Genomic DNA, 26,944 nt, shown 5'->3' on the forward strand with positions numbered 1-26,944 from the left:
TATCAATGCTCGCACACCTTGCGTATTTCCTGGCCCCCAAAAAATCTTAACATTAACATGGGGTCGCCTATCAACTTTTATGCGAGCGGATGCTGCCGGAGCTTGGCCGTAACCCTAGTCAAATTTTGAATGAGTGCAACCTGACTCTGCCTATAACATTGCACTCACCACCTTCCTCAAATCAGCATATGTTGGCTGGTATGGGGAAGGAATCCCCATAGACCCTTCTCCCTGTTCTTCCTCAGGAGGGGAGGAAGGTGAGGTGTCCCTCTGTGGCTTAGTCACCACCTGTTTCTTAACCTGTTTATAGCGCTCTTTGGCTGCAAGCCCCCTCTTTTTTTACAGTTCATACATTACTCTGGTTTCAATGCCATCAATCTCTTCTCGTGGCACACCATCTTTTAACAAGGCCAAAAACATGTCCTTTCTGGACACTCGGGAGTCTCTACTATCTTGCCTCCTGCCTTCAGTTCTTTTCTCACTACGCCCCTCTCTCTCTCGCGACTTGTCATTACTCTTGTCCCACTCCCCTAAGTCTGCCAATTACCGGATGGCATCCACTACTTCATCAGTGGGTTTGCCCGTCATACCTACGAGCAAAGTCATAATGACACTTTTGTATGCGGGCGGAGAAGTTCTGATCACCATTTTCTTGGTTGAAACTGAGAGCGGCATGGCCCCCATGTGTCCCGGTGCATCTACATGAATTACCTCCTTCATAGCATGCTCTCTGACCTTTTGAATCGCTTCTTTCAAAGTGTACCACTTATTTTCCTCACTAGGCCAGTCTGTGGTAATAGGATACTTGCGGTTACATGCCTGGGCTGCTAGGTGCAACAAAGACACCTGTGAAGCTTGCCCATCCTCCTCAGGGGGCGGCCCTGCCCTTAAGACCTCCTGCACACTGGTGTCATTTGACAAAGGCAAAAAGTGCGGTGAGTCTGTGGAATCTACCAACATCCCTGCGGCGCCCCCATCTAGCAATCTTACCATCCATGTCAGTAAAGGTTCCCCTGACTTTTGCCTCAAACGAGTAATGATTTCCCCAACCTCCTGCTGGGTGTAATCTTCCAGCGTAGTTAAATCCACAACCCCGCCTGCAGGATTCTGCGGGTGGGGTCCGGCGGGCTGTCTTCTAACTGGCTTCACTGCCACTGTCTTTTGTTCTGCTTTGGAATCTGACTCATTTGCCAAGCTACTCTCAGGGCTTGTTGAGTCAAAAATGTCTCCATCCCACTTATCAGGGTCCCAATCCACACCTGCGGTAGCAATTACAGCTGCCACTTTCCTTTGGTTGACCCCCCCTCGTCTTTTTCTATACTTGTACTGGGCTACTCTGACTGCTGCCCTCTCTGCCACAGCCTGATATTTATCAGCCTTATCTTTAAAAAGTTTCATCTGAATTTCCTGTATCTGCTGCTTGGCAGCCAACTCTTTTTCTAATTGCAAAATATGCTCTTTCATTTCTACATTTTTTTTAATGTATTTTCTTGTAGGCATGCAGGAGGACCCACCCCCGCCTGCCTAACGCGGCGCATTCCTTTCCTCTCTCTACTGAAATCTGTTGTAAACAAAACATTACTTCTGATGGAGCAGCTTCTCCCAAACCATCGTCCCATTATTCACTCAGCCCAGCTCCACACGCCCACACCTGGGCCAGCTTATCATATGGGCCTTTAGCCCACCCTGGGATCATCACATCGGGACATTCACCGCCAGCGGGAACGCCCTTTTTCCTGAACAAACTATTCATCATTACAGTAATTTGCAAAACCTCTTTTTTTTCTTCTTTCCACTCTGCAGTCACTCGCGCAAGCATGCACACACACAAAAAAACAGATTAATACAGTCTGACACTCACTGCCAAATGAAAACAAACTTTCACTTGCAATGTAAGCAAAGCATATCTGCGTTCAAACAGATTCTTTAATATTTGGAGCAATTCATCACAAATATCCCATCCTCGTCGCCAAAAATGTATTGCTCGCCAGGAGTGCACGGACGGTTATTTATCACCAGTACATTTAGAGAGCAGAGCAAATACTTTGAACGCAGGTAGACAGAACAATAACTCACACCCAAACACGCAGTTATAAAATAATGAGCACTTATACGGCTATTTATTCATAGTTAAACATACATAAAGCAATAAGCGATAACATAGAAATAAATCACAGATAAGATAGTAAAGTTAGCAAGAATATATCTCCATGGGCGTAACTGAATCCCTTATCTTGCCAGAAGTGGCTGGAAGACCCCGGTAACAGCCAGGCCGAGAGCACAAGAGCCCACAGGTATGTCGGAACAAGGCGTCCCCCCTCCGACTGAGGTCTTTGTGCTTTTTCCACCTGACCATTCCAGAGCTCTGCATATATGCACTCCTCAAAAGGGGTGGCAATTTCTCGAACCTTCTGGCATTAGCGCTTGTGCATTGATGAGTGACCGTTGGCTGCCGGCCAGCCAACCGACAGTAACCCCAAGGAGCAAAGTGCTTCCCTCTCCTAAAGCACCATGGAAAACAATTCCATAACTCATCCTGAAACCTTGGCGCAAGCATAGCAAGCTATAACAAACCTTTTTTATCTGGTACCAGCTGGCACCTGTGGATACCAGTGTCCTTGGCTGAGGCCTGCATACCAGGCTCAGCAACGAATAACGTTGAAACCATGTTTTTTCAGCGAGGCAAGTGCAGCTTTCACTGAGACAACTTTCACTGAGGCATGTAATAAATATCCATTATGGCTCTGAGTGCCTCCAGAATGCACTGTGCACCAGTGCCATGTTTTAGCTCAAGCATCACAACCGCGGAAGAAGAAGCAGCACCACCACCATCAACGCGAGCCCAGCTCGTCGTCAGAACAACGTAAGCTCTCAGCAGGGCCGACCACTCAAGAAGAGTGGGAAAGTTTTAAAACTTAAATGCTCGAAATGTTTAAGAGACAAGCTACTGTAGGTGTGGCTCTGGCCCCCAACCAGCAAGTTTTGGCGGCAAAAGTGGCACTCAGTGCTGCCGACCCCAAGCCAGCCACTCCGTCCACATCGTCAGCATTGAAAACATCTTTGAGCATTACACGTACCAGGCATAAGTTGCCGGAGGGCCATAAGGCTGAGGCCCATGACACCCATCGGTTATCCGACCGTCCCTCTGCGCCGAAAGAACATTCGGCATTAAAGGCGAAACATATTCTCAAGCCCTCAGAGCCGACATTTGGCGACGGTTCATTTGTGCCGCTGTCGAGATCGGGTTTCTTCAATTTGATGCAATCCATATTTGGTGTCGATGACCCCGAGGACTCAGTCGACCCTGTCTACACGGGAGCCAGCGGTGTTGATTCTTTTGATGACCAGGCCAATTTATTGGCCCTAGCTCAGGGTCTACAAGATGCCAATGGTCTGGATACTTCCCCAGACCTTGAGTTACAGAACGAACAGCCCTATACCCATGCTAATATTAAGTTTTGGGATATGGTTCACAGTGTTGTTGACACCCTTGGGTCGAGTATCCTACATTCGAAGATCCAGCCATTGCGGACCCTTTAGCCTGCTTATGGCAGTGTTAAGTCAGATTTCGGGACTCTGTTCTGGAGGAGCAGAGGTTCAGAAGGCCAGCCTAGTTTCTTTGAACAGGGTAACCTCTGGACAAGCCAGACCAATCAGGGTAGCTATGGCAGGCGGTCAAGACTAAGTCTCAGGTGGGGTGAGGGCGACTGAAAGACCTCAATGAGGATACAAGGCAAGGACACTTACAAATTACTCCAGACAGGTGTTATATTAAAAATATAGACACATTTATTACAAAGGCCTTGTAACATAGACCATAGCAAAGAATCACAGTAACACTAAATAAACCAATACATCACACTCAATACAATATATATACAAGACCAATGGGGTCTAAAGGGTTATACGCACAAACTATGTTGACAGCCTAGAGGGGAAGAAAACAGGCAGTGCAGGTAATCTTTAGACCCAGTTCCACATCAATAACACACCTAACTGAGGCAGTTCAAGCCCTACGAAGAGAGGAGCCTTGTGCGCAATAGTACATGCACATGCTTGTGCCAATGGGCAGGATAGGGTTTCTTCAAGGGTCTCTAGCAGATCAGGACGGTGGATGAGGCAATGCAGAACAAGTTCCCACTATTCAAGAAGGACCTCCACTTGAGGGCAGAGGCAGTTTGAGAGTGCTGGATGGAGTCGCTATTTCGCAATAGCTGTGGAAAGGAAAGGGGCCCTTGGGCCACTCGTGCGTAAAAATGGGCTCCTATGCTAGGGGCCATCGTTTGGGGTAAGGACTTCTCACCGGTCCCCAATGCAGGCAGACTCAAACTTCGCCAGTACAGTTCACTTCGCTGGCAGGTTCGAAAGCGGCAAAAAGGACGTCTTGGCACCTTGTAGTTCCCAAGATACAGCAGTGATTCCCAAATGGGACAGTGGCGATTTCTCCGCTCCAGGAGGAGGAATCGACCCAGGGTCACTGCAGCAGGCTTCAGGGGCAAGAGGGTCACAATTGCAGTGAACTTGCACAGGCCGTTGCAGCGGCAGGGTAACACGGTAACCATGTTTACTCCGGTCCGGGCGCACTCGTCTCACTTCAGACCTGGGAATGCCAAGTGTACAAAATTTGGTGTGAGGATGCCGTGGACACAGAGCTAGCAGTATAGCAAGTTTTGAGGGCCTCCTCGAAACGGCGGTGGTGACAGAGCAAAGGTCCTGCGTAAGCTGGTCAGCCCACTGGTTGGCCCAGCGACACTTCCGAGAAGGCTTACTTGCAGGGTTTGATGAAGGTGCCGAGAATAGTTGGTACCACTATTCCAAGGGGTCGAAGCGTCTTCGCAGACCTTCTAGGATGATCTGATGCAGAGGGGACCCACGGGACGACAGCAGGCTCAGGGTGCCAAACCTTCCAGCGGTTCACCAGCGGTTCCTCAACTCGGCTTCTTGTTGCAGGATACTTGGCTCCTATCCTTTGTTCGATGTGAACTCAGGAGATCGACATGGTAGTGGTGTTTTCAGCCTCCTCTTATCCAAAGTTCCCTTCGCGCCAAAATGGAGAGGACCCAATGGGAGATCTGCTCACAAACACACACTCCATACGTGGACCAATCACGGACCACGGTGGTCCCAGGCATTCAGGGCATTCCAGACTCTCTGGCACCTAGGATGCGTATTGGGATCAGACATCCCAGCCTACATCCTGGAGGCACACACACAAGGTATGTAGAAGCCTGTGAAAGCATTGGGATTCGCAGGAAAGTGCATGACCAAATAAGGACTGACCCGGGTCGACTCGACCTGGGGAGGGTGAAGGGGCAAGATGGCCAAAGGACAGGACAAAGAACCTCGTGCCATGGCCATTTCAGAGCCAGGCCACCTATTTGTGCCAAATGCGGTTAACGCGGTTAACATGGCAGGAAATGGTTAAAAATAATGCAAAAATATAGCTGCCACCAGTCCTGGCCATGACACATCTGCACGGTTCATAAAAAGTCCAGCAAGAGTTTCTAGGGCCTTTGGAAATTACTAGAGACCCAAGTGTTCTGTATGGTAAAATACATTGCACACTTTTTACATGTTGCACAAAAGCTGCAACATGGGGAAAGGATTAAGGGAAACAAAGTCTCCCAGTACTGACTTTCTTAAGGGCATGTCAGTTTCCCCATAAAAAGTGAGCAAAGCCCAGAGGAGTGCAGCTGAAGGCTGTGCTTCACTGGCAAAGTCAGTCAATAGTGTCTAAACAGCAGCAACATGTTTGGGTGTTGACACATGGAGGTAAAATTACATACACTTATGAAATCTTTCCCTACAGAACCGTTGTACCATTCCCCCTGTGAATGCCAATTTTACAGGGAAGTTTAGGCCTGCAAGAGGAGACCTTTCTTTCCTCGCCACGCACGCTTCCCTGGAAGGGTTGGTTACACAGGCTGACACTATTTTCACCACACCTGCAGCATCCACATCTAATCTGCCTACGGACAGAGAGGGAAAGCAGTTTGACACATTGGTCAGATAGGTGTTCACCTCTGGTAGCATGGCGCTCAAAGCCACTAACATAGCATGTGGATTCGCCAAGTACTCCTTTGGCTTATGGAAGGCTGTGGAACATGCTGCTGAATACGTCCCTGAGGGTGCCATGCGGGACCGATTTTTACAGCTGGTGGAAGATGGGAAGGAGGTAGCCAAGTAGTCATTGCAAACAGGCCTGGGTGTAGCAGACTGTGTTGACAGAGCAATGGGTTCAGCAGTTGTAATGAGACGCCAAGCCTATCTAAAAACTTCTGGCTTCTCTCCAAATGTTCAAAACAGGCTGCTGGACATGCCCTTTCAAGGTGACATGCTTTTCAGGCAGAAAGCAGGCGAATCCTTAGAGAAATTAAAGAAATCCAAGTTAGCTGCTGAATCATTGGGCCTAGCGGCACAGCCGGCCACACCTGCCTTCAGCTTTGCCTCCAGGGGCAAAGGCTATCGACGTTATGTGCCCTCTAGCAAGCCAGGCAAGGGCAGAGGCGCTTCTCGCATCCCGGAAGGAGCAGCGAGGCCTCTAGAGACCGGCGAGCAGCAGCAGTGACAGGGTCACTCGTGCCCTATAAGCCGCTTTGATTTCCCCTCCCACAATGCACTGGTTGGTGGACGGTTGGCAGGTCATTGACCCCAGTGGCAGGAAATACCTTCCGATGCCTGGGCCCTGCAGTTGATTCGGTGGGGTTAATGTCTGCCTTTTCTAAAGAGGCCTCCAGGCAGACCTCCACCTCCCACAATCCAACCTGGACAAGAGCTCCAGGAAGAACTGAGAGCCCTGTTGTAAGTGGGTGCTGTGGAAGAGGTACCTCCTGATCAGAGAGGGTCGGGTTGGTATTCCCAGTATTTCCTGGTGCCCAAGAAGGGAGCCGGTTTCCGTACCATCCTGGACCTTAGGATCCTGTACAAGTTCCCGAGGAAGGACAAGTTCAGGATGGTTACATTGAGAGAGATTATCCATGCTCTTGAATTCCAGTACAGGCTGGTGTCAATAGACCTACAGGAAGCTTATTTCCATGTGCCGATACACCAAAAGCACAGGAAGTTCTTAAGGTCCCTCATAGGCGACAAGCCCTATCAGTTCAAAGTGCTTCTCTTTGGGTTGACCTCTGCGCAAAGGGTCTTCACCAAGCTCATGGTGGTAGTTACGGCTCACCTCAGGTGATCCGGAGTCCATGTATTTCTGTATCTGCACAACTGGCTGATCCGAGGGAAGTCAGCGGAGCAAGTTTTGTCTCATCTGGAAGACACCTGCCTACTACTGCACAAGCTGGGCTTCTCCCTCAACTTGAAGAAGTCCCATTTCACACCAGTTCAGCGGCTCCGGTTTATTGTAGCAGTCTTAGACACCCAGGTAGGGAAAGCTTTTCATCCCGAGGAGAGAGTCAGCAACATAGCCCAGATGGTGCATTTGTTTCAGAACCATGCTACCCTTCCAGCGGCTTCCTTCCTCTGCCTCTTGGGTCTCATGACCTCCTGTATTTTTCTAGTGCCAGTGGCCAGGCTGCATACAAGATCCCTCCAGTGGCTCCTGAGGGACTAGTGGTCTCAGTATCTGCAAGTGCTCACGGATCGCCTTTCAGTGTCCAGCCAGGTAGACTGCGAACTCAGCTGGTGGAACACGAGCAGCAATCTATGGGTGGGGAAACCCTTGTGGCCTCCTTGGCCCTAGGCCCGAGTGTACATGGATGCATCCCTGAAGGGTTGGGGCACCCACTGTGAGGATTTGCAGGTGAGCAGCCTCTGGTCTCCATCAGAAGCCAGGTGGCATATCAACGGGCTGGAGTTGCGGGCCATCAGTTTAGCCCTGAGGGCCTTTGCCCCGTCTCTCAAAGGGAAGCATATCCTCGTCCTGATGGACAACACGGTAGCCATGCACTACACGGTGGTGTGCACTCCTGCCCACTCTGCACAGAGGCAATTCAGCTGTGGTTCTGTTTGCGAGAGAACCAAATCTCGGTCTCAGCAGTTCATCTGGCAGGGTCAGAGAACACCTTGGTGGATGCTCTGAGCAGGCAGAGCTCAGTCTCACACGAGTGGAAAGTATGTCAGGAAGTCCTCAAGGAGGTCTTCACTCTCTGGAATACCCCGGCAGTAAATCTGTTCGCCATTGAGTCCAACAGGAAGTGCAAACAGTTTTACTCGAGGGAAATCCCAGCAAACAGCACACTTAGGCATGTGTTTCTCGTGGATTGGATCTTCCCTCTCCACTACGCCGCCCCCCCCTGATTCACGTCATCCCTTGGATTCTCAGGAGGTTGAAGAGATTTCGAGCGACCATGATCTTAATCACCCCGGATTGGGCGAGGAGAACATGGTACTCTGATCTCCTGGAGCTGAACATCTGTCCACCTCACTGGTTGCCTTGGCATCTGGATCTCCTAACCCAGTCTGAAGGTTGAGTGCTCCATCCGACCCTAAATCCTCTCAACCTACATGCGTGGCTCTTGAGAGGATGTATGATAACTGGGACCTCTCAGATAAGGGTACTTGAGGTATTTGTGGCTGCACGCAGACCTTCTACTAGATCTCTGACCACGTGCAGGTGGAGAATATTTGAGGCGTGGTGCAGGGAATGCGATACTGACCCTATCTTCTGCCCCACCACAGTGATGGAGTTCCTTCTGTCACTGGACTCTTCAGGCCTTCAGGTTGCCACAGTCAAAGGGTATTTGGCAACCCAGTCTGTGTTCAAGAGGTCCCCAGACCAAGGTACAAGAAGGATATACTCCTGGCCAAACAAGACACTTATAATACTAGAATCACGCAAGCTAATTCTAGTATGAAGGAACTTTTCACGATTCTAAAAGAATTAGAAAATCCTATCCCAAGACAACTGTGTCAAAGATAAAACATGGTGCTCCGACATCCAGCACGCGTTAGCCAACAAATTGGCCAACCTTCAAAACAAAATAGCACTAAAAAAGGCCTCACTAACTGTCACCATACCACCACCAAACAAAACAACTCCACCTAAAACTAAACATGTCACCCAATTTAATTTCTCCAAAGTCTCCATTATAGAAGTTGAGAAAGTTATACTGGGTCTCAAACCATCCAACTGCAAAGGTGACCAATGCCCAGCACAATTTATCAAGGACGCTGCTAGGGATCTAGCACCTTTCATTATCAAACTTATTAATGCTTCCTTCACATCCGGCATGATACCTAGCAATCTTAAGGAATCTTGGGTACTCCCACTTCTTAAGAAACAACTGCTAGACCCCTCCATACCAACCAACTACAAGCCCATCACCACGGTGCCATTCCTATTGAAAATCTTAGACAAGTTAGCATATATCCAAATCCAGAACTTCCTAGAAGTTAACCAACTCTTAGGCTCTCGTCAATCTGGTTTCCGGCCAATACACGGCACAGAAATTGCTCTCATTGATCTTAAAGCACAAATAAACAAACTAAGAGACAATGGAAAGATGGCATTACTCCTCCTCCTAGACCTGTCGGCGGCTTTCGATTTGGTGGATCAAAGCGTCTTATGTAGCCACCTGGATTCAGCTGCCCACTTCTCTAGCGAAGCCATTGCATGGATACAATCATTCCTCAGCGACCGAACCATGAGGGTTTTCTCGATCTCTGCAGCCGCGGACCCCATCCCCATCACTTGCGGGGTGCCCCAGGGCTCATGTGTTTCTCCAACCCTGTATGATATATTCACCAAGACCCTGTTTGATGAGTTGGCCCGTCTGGGTATCACCTACACTAACTATTCAGATGATACCCAGATCCTCCTACCACTTACCAGGGACTACTGCAAGGATTTAGCATTGGTGAATAGAATTTACAGCATCGTTCAGACATGGACGGCCACCCGTGGCCTCAGTCTGAACAATGACAAAACAGAGCTTCTCATCCTGGGATCCGTATCTCTTCTCACCAGACTTGGCACAAACTACTCATCATTCATCATTGATGGGAACCTTATCAAGGTTGCCAAGGAAGTAAAAACATTAGGTTTTACTTAGACTCCACCCTAACATTCACTAAACAGGTAAACTTCCTTGTCCTTGCCTCCTCGACAGCATACACATGCAAACTAATTAGAGCTGACAAACACTTCCTCTCATCTAACAGCTGTATGACTCTAGCTAGAGCTCCCAATATATCTAGAATAGACTACTGTAACGCCCTATACATTGGTGCGAATAAATATATTACTAAAAAAATACAGATACTTCAAAACAATGCCCTTAGAGCTGCACTCAGTATCTCTAAGAAAGAACATATTTCTGAAACAAGAAGTAAATACCAGTGGCTATCCACACTTGAGAAAATCAAACTAAAAACAGCTTCCCTCATCCACGAGAGCCTAAACAAAAAAGCGCCACAATATCTAATAGAAAGATTCTCTAGAAAAACATCTACTAGACCTACGAGACTAGTTAACTCTAACTGCCTTCAGGTGCCTCGCTTTAAACTATCCACTGTTGGGGGCACCAGTTTCCCAGTCAAAGCAGCTCAACTGTGGAACTCACTACCTACCACGCTCAGAATGGACCAAACCGTCACTAAGTTTAGACAAAACCTGATTATATAGCTCCTAGAGAATGCTGACAAATTAACTTGTAGAACTTGACCACATGGCCAAATAACTGCACATTTCTTCCGTACATTGACCGTCTATATTGAAGAACTCGACCAGAGGTGTAAATAACTGTACTTTTTTCTGTATATTGATTGCCTATAGTGTCTATTGTGTATATTGTTCCTACCACCACCGACTGTTTGCACCTATATACCAATTATTGCTAGATTAGATGTTTGCTATTACCCTGTAACCAACGTAACCTGTGTACTAAGCTGTATGACTTCTTATTGCTTGCGCCCTGATACCCTCGGGTCTGGCGCGCATAATAATAAATTCTAAACAAACAAACAAGGTTCCTCTTTTACTTTTATGTTCATGGCTCAGTGTCTGAAGGGCCTTCTCAACAAGTTTCGGCCAACCCCATTTGTTGTCCCAGATTGGGATCTTAATCTAGTTTTAATCTACTTGATAGCGGCTCTTTTTGAGCCCATGCATTCATGTTCTTTATAGTTGTTATCCCTGAAGAGAGCCTTTTTGGTCACAATCACATCTACCAGCAGGGTTAGCGAACTGCAAGCCTTGTGCTGCAAACCTCCCTTTCAATGGATTGTTTTTCTCCCACAGATTCGTCATCTTGATACATAACCCTCCACAGCTCTGCTGTTCGGAAACTTTTTCCACAGGGGGGCGTAGTGGACCTCGACTCGGCCGTTTATCATCGATCTGTCTTTTACGGTGGTTGATCGTTAGCTCCGGAAGTGACGTAAGGCGCCATACATATACCACGTCACTATGCCCCATGCCTCAGTTCCTTTTTTCCGCGCGCTCTCACACTGCATCAGGAACTTTTCAGAAAAGTTTTTCAATTACCTCGACAATGTCTTCACATCGGATCTCGAGTTGCAAGTCGTGCTCGGATTGCGGGGCCAAATATTGGTGACAGATCCACATGACGTCTGTTTGTGGTGTCTGGGTTCCACTCACGACACAGGCCTGCGCATCGGCCGTCAAGATGTAACCCAAGTCACTGCGAGACAGAGCCGGTAAGCTGGCCCTGGGCCGACCATCGCCGAAGTCTCTGGCGCAGTCTCTTGTCCGGTCGTCTGAGGCCGAGACTGAGGAACCCACTTGTGCCGATGAGACCCGGAACCGCAAGAAAACAAAAAAGAGGTCCCACTCCAGAAGTCATTCCTCATCCTCTTCCTCACGGAAGAAGAAGCACTGCCACCATTGGCAGGAATCTGATTCTTCCTCGGAGCGAGTTAAGCCCTCTAAAGGACCTTCCACTCAGGAAGAGTAGGATTTGTTTAAAAAAGAAATGCTTGACATGTTTCGTCAACAGGCGGCTGTCAGCATGGCTCCCACCCCTGACCAGCAGGCCTCAGCAACAAAAGTGGCGCTCAGTACCCCCGACCCAACGCTCGCCAAAAAGTCGTCGCCTTCGGTGCTGACTGAGCTTTTGAGCTCCATGGCCTACGAGGCTAGGAAATCTCCCTGTAGTAGCCTCTCCCACAGCGCCCATCGCCCGCCGGAGCTACTGGTGCCAATATCTAACCCTTCGGCCTCTAGAACTCCGCTGCAAGTTAAGCCCTCGGCCTTGGCATCCAGTCCTATGGATCTGAATGATAAGCCCTCGACGTCGACCATGGACGTCAGTACTTTTCAACCGCTGTCGCAGATAGGCTTTTTCGACTCAATGAGGTTGATTTTCGGCACCGATCAAGCCGAGGAATGTGAGGAGGTCAACCCCATCTTTGTGGGTTTCGGGGCTGTGGACTATTTTGAGGACAACTTGATGGCACTGACTCAGGGCCTTCAAGATGCCAGTGGGTTGGACACATCTCCAGACTTTGAGATGCAACAAAAACAACCCTACACCCACTCTCATGTCAGATTTCAGACATTAGTAGAGAAGGTGGTTGACACACTCTGCCTCAAGTCGTCCGCCATTCCCCATCAAGTGTATGACCTCACGGACATCCTAGATGAGGGCCCGGCAGTTGAGCACAACATGCCCTTCAATCAGGCCACTTCTGACCCTTTGGCTTCCATCTGGCAGAACCCATGCACTTTACCTCCTGCAAGTACGATTGTCATGGAGAAGTATAGGCCGGCAAGAGGGGACCCTTCCTTCCTCTCAACACACCCTTGCCCGGAAGGGCTGGTAGTTCAGGATGCCACTATATCCTCCAGGCCCGCTGCATCCACCTCTAATCTCCCTACAAACACGGAAGGGAAAAGGATAGACACATTGGCAAAGAAGGTTTTTACCTCCGGCAGCATGGCTCTTAAGGCTTGCGGTTTCGCTACGTTTTCCTACGGTTTGTGGAAGGCTGTAGAGCATGCAGCAGAACATGTCCCGGAACCCCATATGCGGGATGGATTTATACAGCTGGTGGAGGATGGGATGGAAACTGCCAAGCAGTCCTTACAAACAGGCCTGGACATTATTTATTTATTTATTTATTCGCATTCGTTGAGCGCACAGCAGACCGAAGGCATCGTGGCGCTTGTTACATTAGTGCTTATACTTAGTTACATACAATTCAAGTATTTGTTACATTGGACGAGATGGCTTATTTACATACATACATTGAGAGGTAGGTATCTGGGAGCGCGTAGTTAATTGAAGAGAGCAGTTTTGAGTTTTTTGCGGAAGGAGTAGAGAGATGTTTCAGCTCTGAGGTCAGTGGGGAGGGTATTCCATAGCTTAGGGGCGAGGTAGGGGAATCCTATCCCCCCTGCCTTGGTCCTGTTGATGTGAGGTATCGTTAGTTGATTGCTATATATCGTAGTCTGGTCTGTCTGGTGGATTGAGATCTGGATGAGGTGTCAGATAAGTATGAGGGTGCTGAGAGGTTGATGCATTTGTGTGTAGTTGTGAGAATTTTGAAGGAGATGCGGTCCTTGACTGGGAGCCAGTGAGCTGTTTTTCTAGCTTGTGTAATATGGTCTCTTTTCGGTATGCTGAGGGCTGCTCTAAGAGCATTGTTTTGAGTTGTTTGGAGTCTGGTGAGATTTTTTTGGGAAATGCCAGCTAAGAGCGCATTGCAGTAGTCAAGTTTGGCTCCTATAGTTGCTCTAGCGATGGAGAGGCAGTTATCCTTAGTTAGGAATGGTTTTATCGCATTGATAAGTTTAGTACTCAGTGTGGATGCCGAGACTATGGCGCTGACTTGTTTGTCCATGGATAGGGTCGCGTCAATGTGGACACCAAGAGTTTTTACGGAAGATAATACTGGGATGACGCAGTTATCTATGCTGAACTTAAGGTACAATGGGTTAAGGTTGGATAATGTGGATTTCTGGCCGAGAATGATGATTTCGGTCTTGTCCCCGTTCAGACAGAGGCCGTTAGTAGCCATCCATGCTTGTATGGTGGGATAGATTCGCTGTAGGGTAGTGGCGTCTTGATGATAGTGCCCTGTCAGGGGAAGGAGCACCTGGGTGTCATCAGCATAATTTGTGTATGTGATCCCAAGTGCATCCAGTTTATCAAAGAGAGGCTTGGTAAAAAGATTATATAAAGTGGGGGCAGTACAGGATCCTTGTGGGACACCGCAGTGGATGATAGAGGGAGCTGCACTTTCATGGCTCTGCCCTCTAGGAAGGAGGTTACCCATGACGCTGCGTCCTTGGAGCAGTGTGCAGCATGCGTAAGATGACTGGTAAGTGTGTTGTGATCTACCAGATCAAATGCTGCTGAGAGGTCAAGGAGGAGGCGGAGTGCAGGCTTGCCTTTTTCGAGAATGTTTGTGATTTCGTTTTTTAGGTCTACTAGGGCGGTTTCAGTTCTGTGCACCTTGCGGAACCCTGATTGTCTCTTTCCTAGGATCGAGTTCGATTCAAGGTATAGTTGAATCTGTTTGTGGGCAGCCTTGTCTAGTATTTTCAGAAGGAATGGAACTGTTGTTATGGGTCGGTAGTTATTGGGGTTAGCGGGGCCTAGCGTAGATTTTTTTAAAAGAGGGTGCACCCAGGCCTCCTTAAGGCTATCTGGGACTATGCCCGTTTTGAATGAGGCGTTGATGAATGCTATAAGAAGAGGAGCGAGTGGTTCTGCACATTCCTTAATGATTTGTGGGGGACACACATCTCCCTTACATTGTGAGGGTTTGAGGTGTCTAAGGATGTCAATGACATCTGCTTCAGTGATTTCCGTGAATGAAAATGTGGGCAGGTTTCTTTTTTTGGCGTTGGGTTGTGTCTGTGCACGAGGGCTTTGCTTAGGTAAGGCTTTGTAGTGGTGAGATATTTTGTTTTGGAGGAGGTTTATTTTTTCAAGCATGACAGATTGTATGCCTGTGCACCATGCTTCAGATAGGTGGTACAGTTAGTTCTTTAAAGATACTGAAGAGTTCTTTAGTTTGGGAGTTGGCGGCGGTGATACGGTGGTTGTAGGCTTCAGATTTTGCATTGAATATGGAGTCTTTGTATTTGTTGGCTATGGATCAGAAGTTATCTTTTGTGGTGTCACAAGGATTGCTCTGTCAGTTTTTGAGCGCCTGGCGTTTGTTTTTGCGCAGAGTCTGGAGTTCCTCTGTGAACCAGGAATTGGAGTGGAAGGATTTTTTCTCTTTTTTGTTTTCCAATAGGGCAACGGTGTTGACGGCCATAGTGATGGTGTCTTTGAATATCTCTGCAAGGATGTTAGGGTCCGAGGAGAAAGGTGGCACTAGGCATGGCAAATTGAGGTATGCGCTGACATTGTCCGCAGTGAGTTTTTTGGCACTTCTGGCTAAGGTAGCCGGCACTGTGGTAGGCGCTTTAGTGCATGGTGTGACTGGGATGGCGAATTGAAGATAGTTGTGGTCTGTCCATTGGAGGCTAGTATTAGAGGTGATGACTGTGTTGCAATTGTGGTCTATTATCCAGTCTAGCATGTGCCCTTTTGTGTGAGTAGGCGCTGTGATTTTTTGTGAGAAGCCTAGATCGAAGAGGTCCTTGGCAAGAGAGATAGCAGTTTTGTCATTGGGGTTGTTGAATCCTAGGTTTAGGTCTCCTATAAGTAAGGTTTTGGTGGTTCTTTTAATATTGTCTCCTAGAAGGTGATTGACTTGACCTATGAAGTTGGTGGTGGGGCCAGGTGGTCGGTACATGACATGGATATTAATTGTGCTGTTTGGCGAGAGTGCTAGTTTGACTGATAGGATGTCTACATTTCCTTCCCCTTGGTGGTGTATAGTTCTGATAGATAAGGTTTCTTTGTAAATAAGAGCTATCCCCCCCTCCTATTTTGGGAATCCTGTCTTGTCTGAGGATGGCATATCCTTGCGATAGGGCTAGCGTGATGGCTGGGCTAGAGGCTTCGTGAAGCCAAGTCTCTGTGATGGCTAGTCTGTCTATGTCTTGGGTGGTTATTAGATCATTAACTTCAAGAGCATGGGCGTTGAGAGAGCATACATTGATTAAGGTGCACTTGTATTGCATGGGACACAGGTTCTTTATAGGCATAGTTAGAGAGCCTGTCTTAGGTGAAGCGGTACGTTGATTGTAGGAGTTGCCATTAGGCGCAGTGGAGGTTTGTGTTCGCTTTAATGGTGTGTGAGCCTAGTCAGCGATTTCTGAGTGGCGCAAGTGTAGGGGTGGCATGGAAGTTGATGGGGAGGGTGCGGGATCTAAGTCTGTGCAGTCTAAGGTTGAAGTTAGGCACCTGTGTGTCTGACGTATTGTGCGGAGTGTGTGTGGACTTAGGCAGGATGTCCATAGTGAGGGGACAGCTATTGGTGTCGTAGTCATGGTAGCTGGGCTCTAAGCTAGGATGGTTAGGTGAAGTCATTTCAAGGAGTAGAGTGCTTAACAGGTATACGTAGAGAGGCAGGGTGTACATGCTGTAGATGAGTTTGCCGTGCCGTTTGGTAGGTGGACACTGTGGTTAGTAGGCTGGGAGTAGGTGTACAAATGGGGCTGAATGTCCTTATCACAGAGTAATCTAGATGCAGGTATCATAGAATAGGCTAGATGCAATTGTCACAGGATAGGATGCAAGTATCACAAAATAGTCTAAATGCAAATGTCACAGGATAGGATGCAAGTATCACAAAATAGTCTAAATGCAAATGTCACAGGATAGGATGCAAGTATCACAAATAGTCTAAATGCAAATTTCACAGGATAGGATGCAAGTATCACAAAATAGTCTAAATGCAAATGTCACATGATAGGATGCAAGTATCACAAAATAGTCTAAATGCAAATGTCACAGGATAGGATGCAAGTATCACAAAATCACACAAGTATCACATTGCTCACTGTGTTGGCTGCTCCATGGGGTCGGCAGTGGTTATGAGAAGGCAGGCCTATTTGAAAACTTCAGGCTTCTCCCCCAGTGTACAAAACTGCATACTGAACATGCCTTTTGAGTCAGATGGCTCTTTAGAGAATTTTAAGGAGTCTAAAATTGCTGCTAAATCGTTGGGTCTGGCTGCCTAACTGGCTAAGCCTGCTTTCAGCTTTGCCTCTAGAGGCAGAGGCTATAGGCGCTGTGTGCCTTATGGCAGAAAAGCACAGCCCCCACAAGCCAGGCACGGACACAGGCGTTTCTCGCTACCCAGAAGGAGGTGCTTCTAAGGGCCAGCAGACAATAGCTGTGGCTAGGGTGACGGCGTCTTCGAAGCCGCTTTGATTTTCCCCTCCTATGACATACTGGTTGGTGGACGTTTGACAGGGCATTGGTCCCAATGGCAGGAGATAACCTCTGATACCTGGGCCCTGCAATTGATTCAGTGGGGCTATTGTCTCCCTTTTTTGAGAAAGCCTCCAGACAGACCCCCATCTTCACCGATCCAACCGAGACAGAGCTCCAGGAAAAACTGAGAGCCCTGTTGTCAAAGGGTGCCATGGAAGAGGTACCTCCCGATCTCATGGCCGCCGGCATTTTTCTAGTGCCAGAGGTCAGATTGCGCATGAGATCCCTACAATGGCTCCTTGGGGGTCAGTGGTCTCAGTACCTCGGCACTCTCTTGGATCTCCTCAAGGTGTCCGCATCAGTGGTCCATGACCTGTCCTGGTGGGCAGACCGCAACAGTCTCCTGGCGGGGGAACCCTTCTGGCCTCCTTCTCCTTCTGTATTGGGCCTTCCCTCTCCATTACGTGTTGTCTCTGATTCCCATCTTTCAATGGATTCTCCGGAGGTTGAAGAGGTTTTGAGCAATCATGATCTTGATCACTCGGACTGGTGGAGGAGAACGTTGTACTCCAACCTTTTGGATCTGTCCATTTGTCCACCTCACTGGTTGCCTCGACGGCCATATCTCCTAACCCATTCGGAAGGTCGGATACTCCATCCGACCCGGAATCCCTCAATTTACATGCGTGGCTCTCTTGAGGATGAGATATGATGACTGGGACCTCTCTGAGGAAGTACTTGAGGTGTTGCTGGCTGCATGCAGACCATTTACAAGATCTTTGTATGTGAGCGGATGGAGAAGATTTGAGGCGTGGTGCAGGGAACGCGAGAATGACCCCATCTCTTGTCCCACCACTACAGAAGGATGGAGTTCCTTCTGTCACTGGCCTCAGCAGGGCTTCAGGTCACCACAGTCAAAGGATATTTGGCGGCTTTGTCTGTGTTTAAAAGATCCACGGATCAAGGCTTATTTTTTACGATCCCGGTAATGGCACAATTCCTGAAAGGCCTTGTAAATAAGTTTCTGCCAACTCCCTTTGTTGTCCCAGATTGAGACCTTAATCTGGTTCTAACATTTCTGATGACAGCTCCGATTGAACCTATGCACTCTTGTCCCTTACGGCATCTCTCTTTGAAAACAGCCTTTTTGTTGGCTATTACATCCGCTAGATGGGTGAGTGAACTGAAGGCCTTATGCTGTAAGCCACCCTTACTGAGTTTTTTCCGGGAGAAAGTTTCACTCGGGCTAAGGCCTGGCTTTCTCCCCAAGGTTCTCTCAGAATGTCACCTTTCTCAGTCCATCGACCTTCCGGTCTTCTACCCTTGTCCTCACCCTTCTAAGCAGGAGGAGCGGATACATCGCCTAGACCCGAAAAGGGCGCTGGGTTATTATATTGCGAGGACAGCTTATTCCAGGAGAGCTGACCAGCTCTTTTTGGCCTTTTTGTTGGCCCGTAAGGGCTTACACATAACTAAGCAGACTTTATCGCACTGGATAATTATCTGCATAGCAGAATGCTACCAGCCTGCTGGAAAGGAATTACCAGCAGGCATCAGGGCCCATTTGACAAGGGGAGTCTCAGCATCATCAGCATTGCAGAGAGAAGTCCCTGTCCGGGAGATTTGTTGCGCTGTGACATGGTCATCCCTTCATACTTTTTCTAAGCACTATAGTCTGGGTGTGACTCGTACAGCTGATGCGTGCTTTGGCAGGGCAGTGCTGCAACATTTCTTAGTATAACTTCCTACCAGCCTCCTTCATCTACTGCTTTGGGAGTCTATCAGATGAGGAATCTGCGGGAGAAAGATATCCATTAAAGGAGAAATTACTTACCGTAATGTCCTTTCTATGGATTCTTCTCCCGCAGATTCCTCATCTCCCCTCCTATCCAGCCCTGCTCAGAAAGTCAGTGGTTGGCGCGTATCCTCTCTTTCACGTTGACTTGGTGATGGTCTTCTATGTCCGTTTTCTGTCTTCCTGCCACAAGTTTAAAAAGATAAATAAAGATTTTTCTAACACTACTTGTAGTGTTTGATGCAATTGTTCCTCCTTTGGAGGTCTATATTTATTTCATTTTTAAGGGCTCATTAGCCCGTTTGTTCTCTCTGTTTTCCTAGGCAGCGTGTGGTGCGCTGGGAAAAAAGGCGGAAAGGGAAGTTGCAGCGTAGTGACGTGGTATTTATGCAATGCCTGATGTCATGTCCAGAGCCGAGGACCAGACGCTGAGCAAGACGGATCGACGGCAGGGTCAGGGTCCACTATGCCCCCTGTTGAAAAATGTTCCGAAGCAGCAGAGCTGGATGGAATATCTATCAGATGAGGAATCTGCGGGAGAAGAATCCATAGAAAGAACATAACATTAAGTAATTTCTCCTTTTCATGTCTTTCGTTAGGTAACAGATTGAGTATCTGCCACATTTGAAATGGCCCACCACTGGAGGCAGGTCCCATAGTGTGTTGGGTAGTCCAGACTTTTTTTGGGGATTTGGGGATCCTCATATGTGTGTACCAATGTGTCTTTCAATTTATTTTGCCTTTTAAAGACCAAGCTGGGTTTTGTAGGCAAAAACTCTGGTGTCTGTACAACTAGCACATTGTACAGACATCAGATGTTTTGCCTACAAAACCCAGGTATGCCTTTCAAAGGCAAGAAAATGTGAAATGCACATTGGTGCACACATATGAGGATCCCACTGTGGGACCTGCCTCCAGTGGTGGGCCATTTCAAATGTGGCAGATACCTGGTCTGTTCCCTAACGAAAGAGATGAAAACAGTGGATCTATACGGTCTCACTTGGGAGTTTAAAGCCTTCACCAATTGCAAGACTCAATGGGCCATATACGGCATTAAATGCCCTTGTAATTTAATCTATATTTGATTGCTCGCAACTGTTGCAGAAAGAATACAAAGGGACGATGTGAGAAAAACAACAACAATACCATAAAATATTCAGAAACCTATGTGGTCACTACTTGAGAATACAAGCCGCATAAAGCATATTCAAAATATATTCATTACCTTAGGTCAGTGAAACAAAGTTGAGAAGCCTGATCCTTTAAAAAAATATATATTTTGGTTAACAAAATGCTTAAACAAACTGTCGAAGCATCATAAAATATTTTGAAAGTAGTTTAACAAATGACAGGTAAATTACTCTTTACATTTAGTTAAATGAGACAACTGCTTCATTTATGCTTTAAACAGAAGAAATCCGTTTGAATATCCTGCCCATCATGACACTTATTGAGAATAAGGTTAGTGGTATGCATTATAGGCAGCAACCCTTCTGCGAGTTGCCCAACCGAGTTGCTTTAGAGCCCTAACAGGTTTTTACATTTCTTTTTATATTTCAGTGTGTCTGTTTACAATACAGTGGGGGTCGGTTCGATTTGGCCACATATTAAATAAGCTTCCTCCTGAAGAAGGCCCAATCAACAACCGTCTAAAACGTGTGGAAAAACGTAGGATGACACGGGGGCCGTAACACGTGTCGACACTTCTATGGCTTGAATAATCAGCCGTTTTCCCTTTTCTGTCCAGTGTACATTACTCAGGAATATTGTTCTTTAGTTTTTCACTTAAATTGAATATGAGGAACCTAAAGTAGAACTGTATTTAGAGATCTAATGTGTTATAAGTAATTGAGTCACATTCTTAATAACTCCATGGTACAATATTTTTAAAAAGCATTAATGTTTGAGTGAATGAAAACTGTTATTAAAGTCTTGTTATGTGTTTTACAATGAATTGTATATAAGAACAGGTCATACGTTTATATGTTAAACAAATGTGTGCTCAGTTGGATAACATGCTAAAATTATGTGAAGCATAAAGTAGTGATAAGGAAGGGGTGTAGTGATAAGGAAGGGGTGTAGTGATAAGGAAGGGGTGTAGTGATAAGGAAGGGGTACCCAGTTTCCTCTTGGTTTAAAGTATCTGACGTAACTTCCCCACTCAAGACTGGTCCCCCAAAAACAAAAAATGTGTGAAGTAACCATTTTTGACACATTTGCTAGGGACAATACAAACAACTATTCTAAGGAAGAAGAGAGGTTACACAGATTGGACCGTAAAAGGACTCTAAGTTTCTAATGGATTATTTCCTCCCATGGGTTCCACATCTATGATATTCGTATCCCAGCTGTGCAGCAAGGGCAGCTGTTCCCCCGGAAACTTTTCTGACAGCAGGGGGGCTCTGTCAGACGCCCCTATTCCTCACGCACTGGATATGATCTTGGGGCTGTATATATAGGGGCCGCACCCCATGACCTCGGTTCCTTTCTTCTTCGCACTCTGTTTGCTACTTGGCAACACTCTCGTTGAGCATCTAGTTTTTCTAAAAACAACACCATAGCCGCTCCGTCGAATGCCTCAAGCTGTGTGCGGATTGCTGCCGGCAAATGTCGGTCTCGAATCCAGACCGGATTTGGATGAGGATCATGACACCCCAGATTGCGGGTCATGCCAGTACATGAGCCTGAAGGCCCTCTGAGAAAGGGCGGCAAAGATCTTCACATTCGTCCACAAGGCAAAGGGTGTGGCTCCACAGTCTCGGTCAAGAACGCACGGAACGGAACAATGCCCCGAAGAACAGGCTACTCCACACAACGAAAAAGAAAAGAAGAAGAAGCATCAGAAGAGGTCTCACTCTCAAAGTCAGTCCTCCCACCAACATTCATCTTCCTCTTCAAAGAAGAAGAGCCACTACTCCTGGACGTCCCCTGAGCATCCGGGGCAGCAACCTTTTCCAGCCCAATTCTACAAACTGGAGGAATCTGAGAACTTCCACCTGAAGATGATGGGCATCTTCGCCAAGGAGCCAACGGTTCCAGCCTTGACACCTGTGGCACAGGCAGCTTTGGCTACAGCACCGCAGGGACCCATTACATATGTTGCGAGCAGCAGGATACCCTCTGGGCACCACACTCATATGCCTAAGAGCTCGGGCCTGGACCAGACAGAGACAGAGGTCTCTCTACGCTGACAGCCCCTGCCTTCTGGAGCAGCAGAAGTCTTCGGCATGGTGCTTATAGAGGAATCTGGACCCTTCTATTTGCTCCACCTCCTCTGTGTTGGAATTTCCTCTGTCTTTGGTCTAGACGGGACTACAATTTGGTACATTGCGACCATTTCGGTCTTCACGAGGACCCCGTAGCAGAGCTCGTTTTTCAATTCCTATGGGGTCTTTCCAATATGTTTCCCCCACGCCATTTTGTTGTTCTGGCATGGGATTTAAATTTAGCATTGATGTTTTTAATGGGCGCTCCATATGAGCCCCTTCATTCTTGTTCTTTAAAACTGCTCACCCTTAAGGTGATTTTCCTGGTTGCCATCTCTTCCAATAGATGGGTTAGTGAGCTCCAGGTTCTGTCTGTTAATACTCCCTACTTTGTTTTCACCAAAGAGAGGGTGACTTTGAGAGTTAGACCCTCCTTCCTTCAGAAGGTGATCTCTGATTTCCATCTCTCTCAAAAGATCCATCTACCTGTCTTCTTTCCTCCACCTCACTTTTCCAGTCAAAGGAATGTTTGCATTAGTTAGATCTGATGTGTGCCCTCAGGTACTACGTCTCTCGGACTCAGGAGAATAGGGCTGATGATCAGCTTTTCGTTGGTTATGCAGGTGCCCGAGCAGGGAAGACTGTTACAAAACAGACCATGGTCCTGATTACGAGTATGGCGGTCCAGAAACAAGGGTGCCGGTAGCAACGTACCGGAACCATTTTTGGACCGGCATACTCCGCGAATGCCGGTAGAGGCATGGATCCTCCGGCCGGCATGACCTTCTGGAAAATCATGCCCCATACCGGCATGTCTCTCATTGCAGCACCGGCACCGTTAGCAATGGTGCCAGTGCTTCAGGGTCCCCATTCCCGCCTCCACAGGAATGGGGATTTACCGTTCCGCCGCCCCTTGTGATATCCCGGTAGCACGGATATCAGACAGTGGAATTAGTGTTACGGGGTTGGCGGCAACCTGCCAGTAGCACTGGCAGGTTACCGCCAACCTCGTAATGAGAGTCTCTTCGGATCATTCTCTGTATTTTGGAATGCTGTGATCTGGCCAGCAAGGATGTCTTTGCGGGTCGCAGGGCTCACTCCACTAGAGGTTTGGCCGCCACCTTGGCTCTGCAGTGCAGAGAGCCCATTCTGGTTATTTGCCAAGCAGCCACATGGGCTTCCTTGATTCTATGTCTGGTCAGGACATGCATTTCGGAAGGGCTTTCCTTCTGAGTTTTCTGGTTTAGGTCGTGTCCTTGCTACCCTCCCTACTCCAGGTCATTGGACTGCTTTGGGAGTCTGTCATAGGTGTGGAATCCATGGGAGGAAGGAGTCCATTAGAAGAACAAATTACTTTCATCTTGGTAATGTTTTTTCTAATAGATGTTCCTCCCATAGATTCCTCATCGCCCTCCCTACCTGCCCCTCTTTGTGCGAAGTTAATAGTACACCATCGGTTCTACGGTCCCACAGATGCAGAGTGCTAGGGGAAAAGGGTGGCACTGAGGTCACAGGGCGTGACTCCGCTATGCATACTGTCCCTGACGTCATATTGGGTGCAGGGCGCGTAGAGGTGTTGGATGGAGCTGCGCCCCCTGGCAACGGAAACGTTTCTAAGGAACAGCTGTGCTGGGATAGGGGTATCATAGATGAGGAATCCGTGGCAGGAACATCCATCAGAAAGAATATTGCTGAGAGGTAAGTAATTTGTTCTTCTGCATAGCATCGAAAAAGAGCTTTAGAATGAAGGATCAGCTGTTTTTGGGTTATGCTGGCCCTAGAATGGGGAAAGCCACAACAAAGCAAACCATATCCAGGTAGATTGTACTAGCCATTTCAGAATGTCAGTCCCGGAAGGTTTAATAGCTCACTCCACGTGAGGTGGAACTACTTCCTCGGCTCTACAAAGAGATGCCCCTACTGTGGTCATTTGCCAAGCAGCGACATGGTGATCTCTCTACACGTTTTCTAAGTATTATTCCCAAGACACCTTGGATGGTCAGAATGCCTGATTTGGCAGATCAGTATTACAAAATGCTTTGGGATGAGATTGCAACAGGAATCGCTCTCCTTCCCTCCTCCAAGGGAGCGTGCTCTGCTATTGGAGTCTATCTAGGATGAGAAATCTGTGAAAGAGCACAATCCATTCGAAGAACAAATTACTTAACCCTGGTGATATTCTGTTTGATGGATGTTCCTCATCCTCATGTTGCCATTTCAAGAAGTACAAGAATGCAATTTCCCAATGCGGCTGAACAAGGGGGAACATTTGAAAACTGAGGTCACGGGGCGTTGCCGACTGTATCAACGTTGACGTCACATCATGCCAAGGAGTATCGAGGGGCTCTCGATGACGAAGATGCCCAGCGCCCTGGTGGTGAATGTTTTGCTGCTGCAGAATATATCTAAGAGAAGAATCCTTGGGAGGAACAGCCATCCGAAAGAACATTAGTAGGGATAAGTACTTTGTTCTTTGCAATCTTTAGTTTTTGTTGAAATTTTACTTATAAAACAAAGTGGCAGCACTGGAAGAAACATATAAACAATTGTTCAAAAAGCTGTAATGGCAAAATGGCTGTTATGAACTAACAAACCATACAACACGTGTCTTTTTTGCAGAAAAAGTTTGCTATTTACAGTTGAGAGATCTTAGAAGAATTGAGTGATCCTGTTATCAGCTATCAAATGTCATATGAAATGCATTGGTTTAATAATTTGTTTTGTTCATTCTTTACTGCAGGTGGGCTGACGTTCTTTGGATTACTGATGCAAGGCGTCCCACCGCCTGTAATTGATTCCTACATGAGAGATCTGAAAGCAAGTGCCCCTGAGAGGGTGTGAGCTCTGAACATTAATCCTATTTGCTAATGCTTTGCAAACCAGCAGCCAATACCGCAAAGTTTTCTTCTTGAAATCACAGCCCGGCAAAACTGTGTGGTCATTGTAGTCTCCCTCTCTAAACCCCTCTCTTTCTGACAATGCAATTTTGGCATGGATTGTCTTGAGTTGAAATGCAGCAATAAACTGCAGTAAACCAGTATGGCGTAAAGATCAACAATATTTTATGTTTGTGATAGAGGTTTTTTTTTAAAAAGAAAGAAGAAAATATGTGAATGAAAGTCTGTATGAAACGATTCTTGATGCACTTACTAGGTAGCTATTGCTTGCTTCTAAGATGGTGGCAATGGAGAAGTGCCTGAAGACAGCTGTCTGTTTTCATCATCATTTGTATTTATCAGTTATTCCAGAGGTTAAGATGCTATGTTATACTACTGACTCTTTGATTCATGGAATATTCTGAATTTACCCACTGCATTAGACACTTCCACTCAGTGTTTACCATGTCAAATGAAAGTAGAATATGTTTATGTAATGTACAATAAAAAAAATTGTTAAAACTCCAACAGAATTATTTTGTCATTTTATGAGTATTTTCTGGTATATATTTCTCAAAGACTTTACCCTCTATTCCTAAGGGGTGTTGCCTGGGTTCTTCCAGTAGTTTACAGGTGACAGGAGAGAAGCGTATGTTTGTTCTGAGCCAATAATGCTTCCTGAAAATACAATTTTTGGTCGTTTTAGGTGTTCATTGTATAATATTTTCAACCTACATATGTAATATGAGTTAAGGGTGGTGTTGAAGTCACTGCTGTCCTTCCTGATAGGAAACACATCACAGTCTTTGAAGTACTAAAATCCTTACATCGCAAAGACCTGCAACCTGAACCAACCGGCAATAGAGCTGTTCCATTTCCTAACCATATTAGGGCGCACTGCACCAACATCACCTCTACCTTGACTTTAATGAAAAGGAGATTATCAGTCAATATCCCCAGGTTGTATTTAAAACCTAGTCACATTTGGGTCACTACCACAATTGTATACAAAGGTAAGTTAGAAGAAATACATTTAGGATAGCATTTGAAAGCAGTTAGCAAACATCCAGTAAAATAGCTCAGTATAATGGAACTGTTTGGAAGACTGCATAATATTTACCCAAAAGGTAAGGTCTCTTTTGTGGATGCTGTGGGCAGTCAATAGAACACACAACTCAAAAAAATGCATTAAAAAGGATTCTTTCCCTGCATATTCTCTTTCAACCATCTAAACAGAAAGTGTAAAGAAGGGATAAAAGGGGAGTATTTACAAGTTTGGCGGTGTCAGACAAAAGTGGCGGTAATTCAGTGACTGACACTTTTCCCGCACAGCCAAACTACAAGTTTGACGGTGGGTGTTGACTGACTTATCCCCAACCAAGAGCTGGAGGTAAATCAGGCCCCGGTATAACTGGTGCTGGAAATACCAGCAATTCTCCCTACGGGACTCCATGAAATGGGGAATGACCGTTGTTACCGGCACCTGCAATATCCCGGTAATATCGGGATATCAGCTGCTGCTAACGGTAGGTCTGTTTTCCAGTATCTGGGCCGGATACTGGGAAACCTATAATGAGATTGAAGGTTTCCTATCTGGCAGGTATACTAGTCTCCCTCAGCTTCTTGTCTGGCTTCTGTCCCACAGACTCAGTGACGTAGCACCCAGCATTTTTCTTGACACCTAATTCTAAACTCAGCAATATAGCACGCTGCATGCTTCTGCTCAGCCTTACACAGTCTCAGGGCTATAGCGCACAACACACTTTGTGGCAACCTACTTCTGAACACAATCTAAGGAATATAGTGTCCAGCAGCTTCTTGATAACTCCCAGGGTGCAAGGTTGTAGTATCCTGCTTGCTATTTGAACACTCCAA

General features: G+C 47.0%; 1 protein-coding gene across 13 annotated transcripts in view; it reads left to right on the forward strand.

Annotated features, from left to right (window-relative positions):
• The window catches only part of MYBPC1 (myosin binding protein C1), a 1,087,780-nt gene extending 1,062,178 nt beyond the window's left edge, over window positions 1-25,602 (forward strand). For 9 of the 13 annotated variants that reach the window (XM_069629879.1, XM_069629882.1, XM_069629881.1 and 6 more), the window contains one exon: window positions 24,934-25,231. In XM_069629879.1, the coding sequence (XP_069485980.1) occupies window positions 24,934-25,034 (101 nt within the window). In that variant the 3' untranslated portion in view covers window positions 25,035-25,231. Of the gene's footprint in view, window positions 1-24,933 lie in introns of all 13 variants that reach the window. The other 4 variants (XM_069629883.1, XM_069629891.1, XM_069629886.1 and 1 more) reach the window with 2 other exon arrangements.
• The last annotated feature ends 1,342 nt before the right edge of the window (window positions 25,603-26,944 follow it).

This window comes from Ambystoma mexicanum, chromosome 12 (genome assembly GCF_040938575.1).
Source record: "Ambystoma mexicanum isolate Mex_15411 chromosome 12, UKY_AmexF1_1, whole genome shotgun sequence".
NCBI lineage: Eukaryota > Metazoa > Chordata > Amphibia > Caudata > Ambystomatidae > Ambystoma > Ambystoma mexicanum.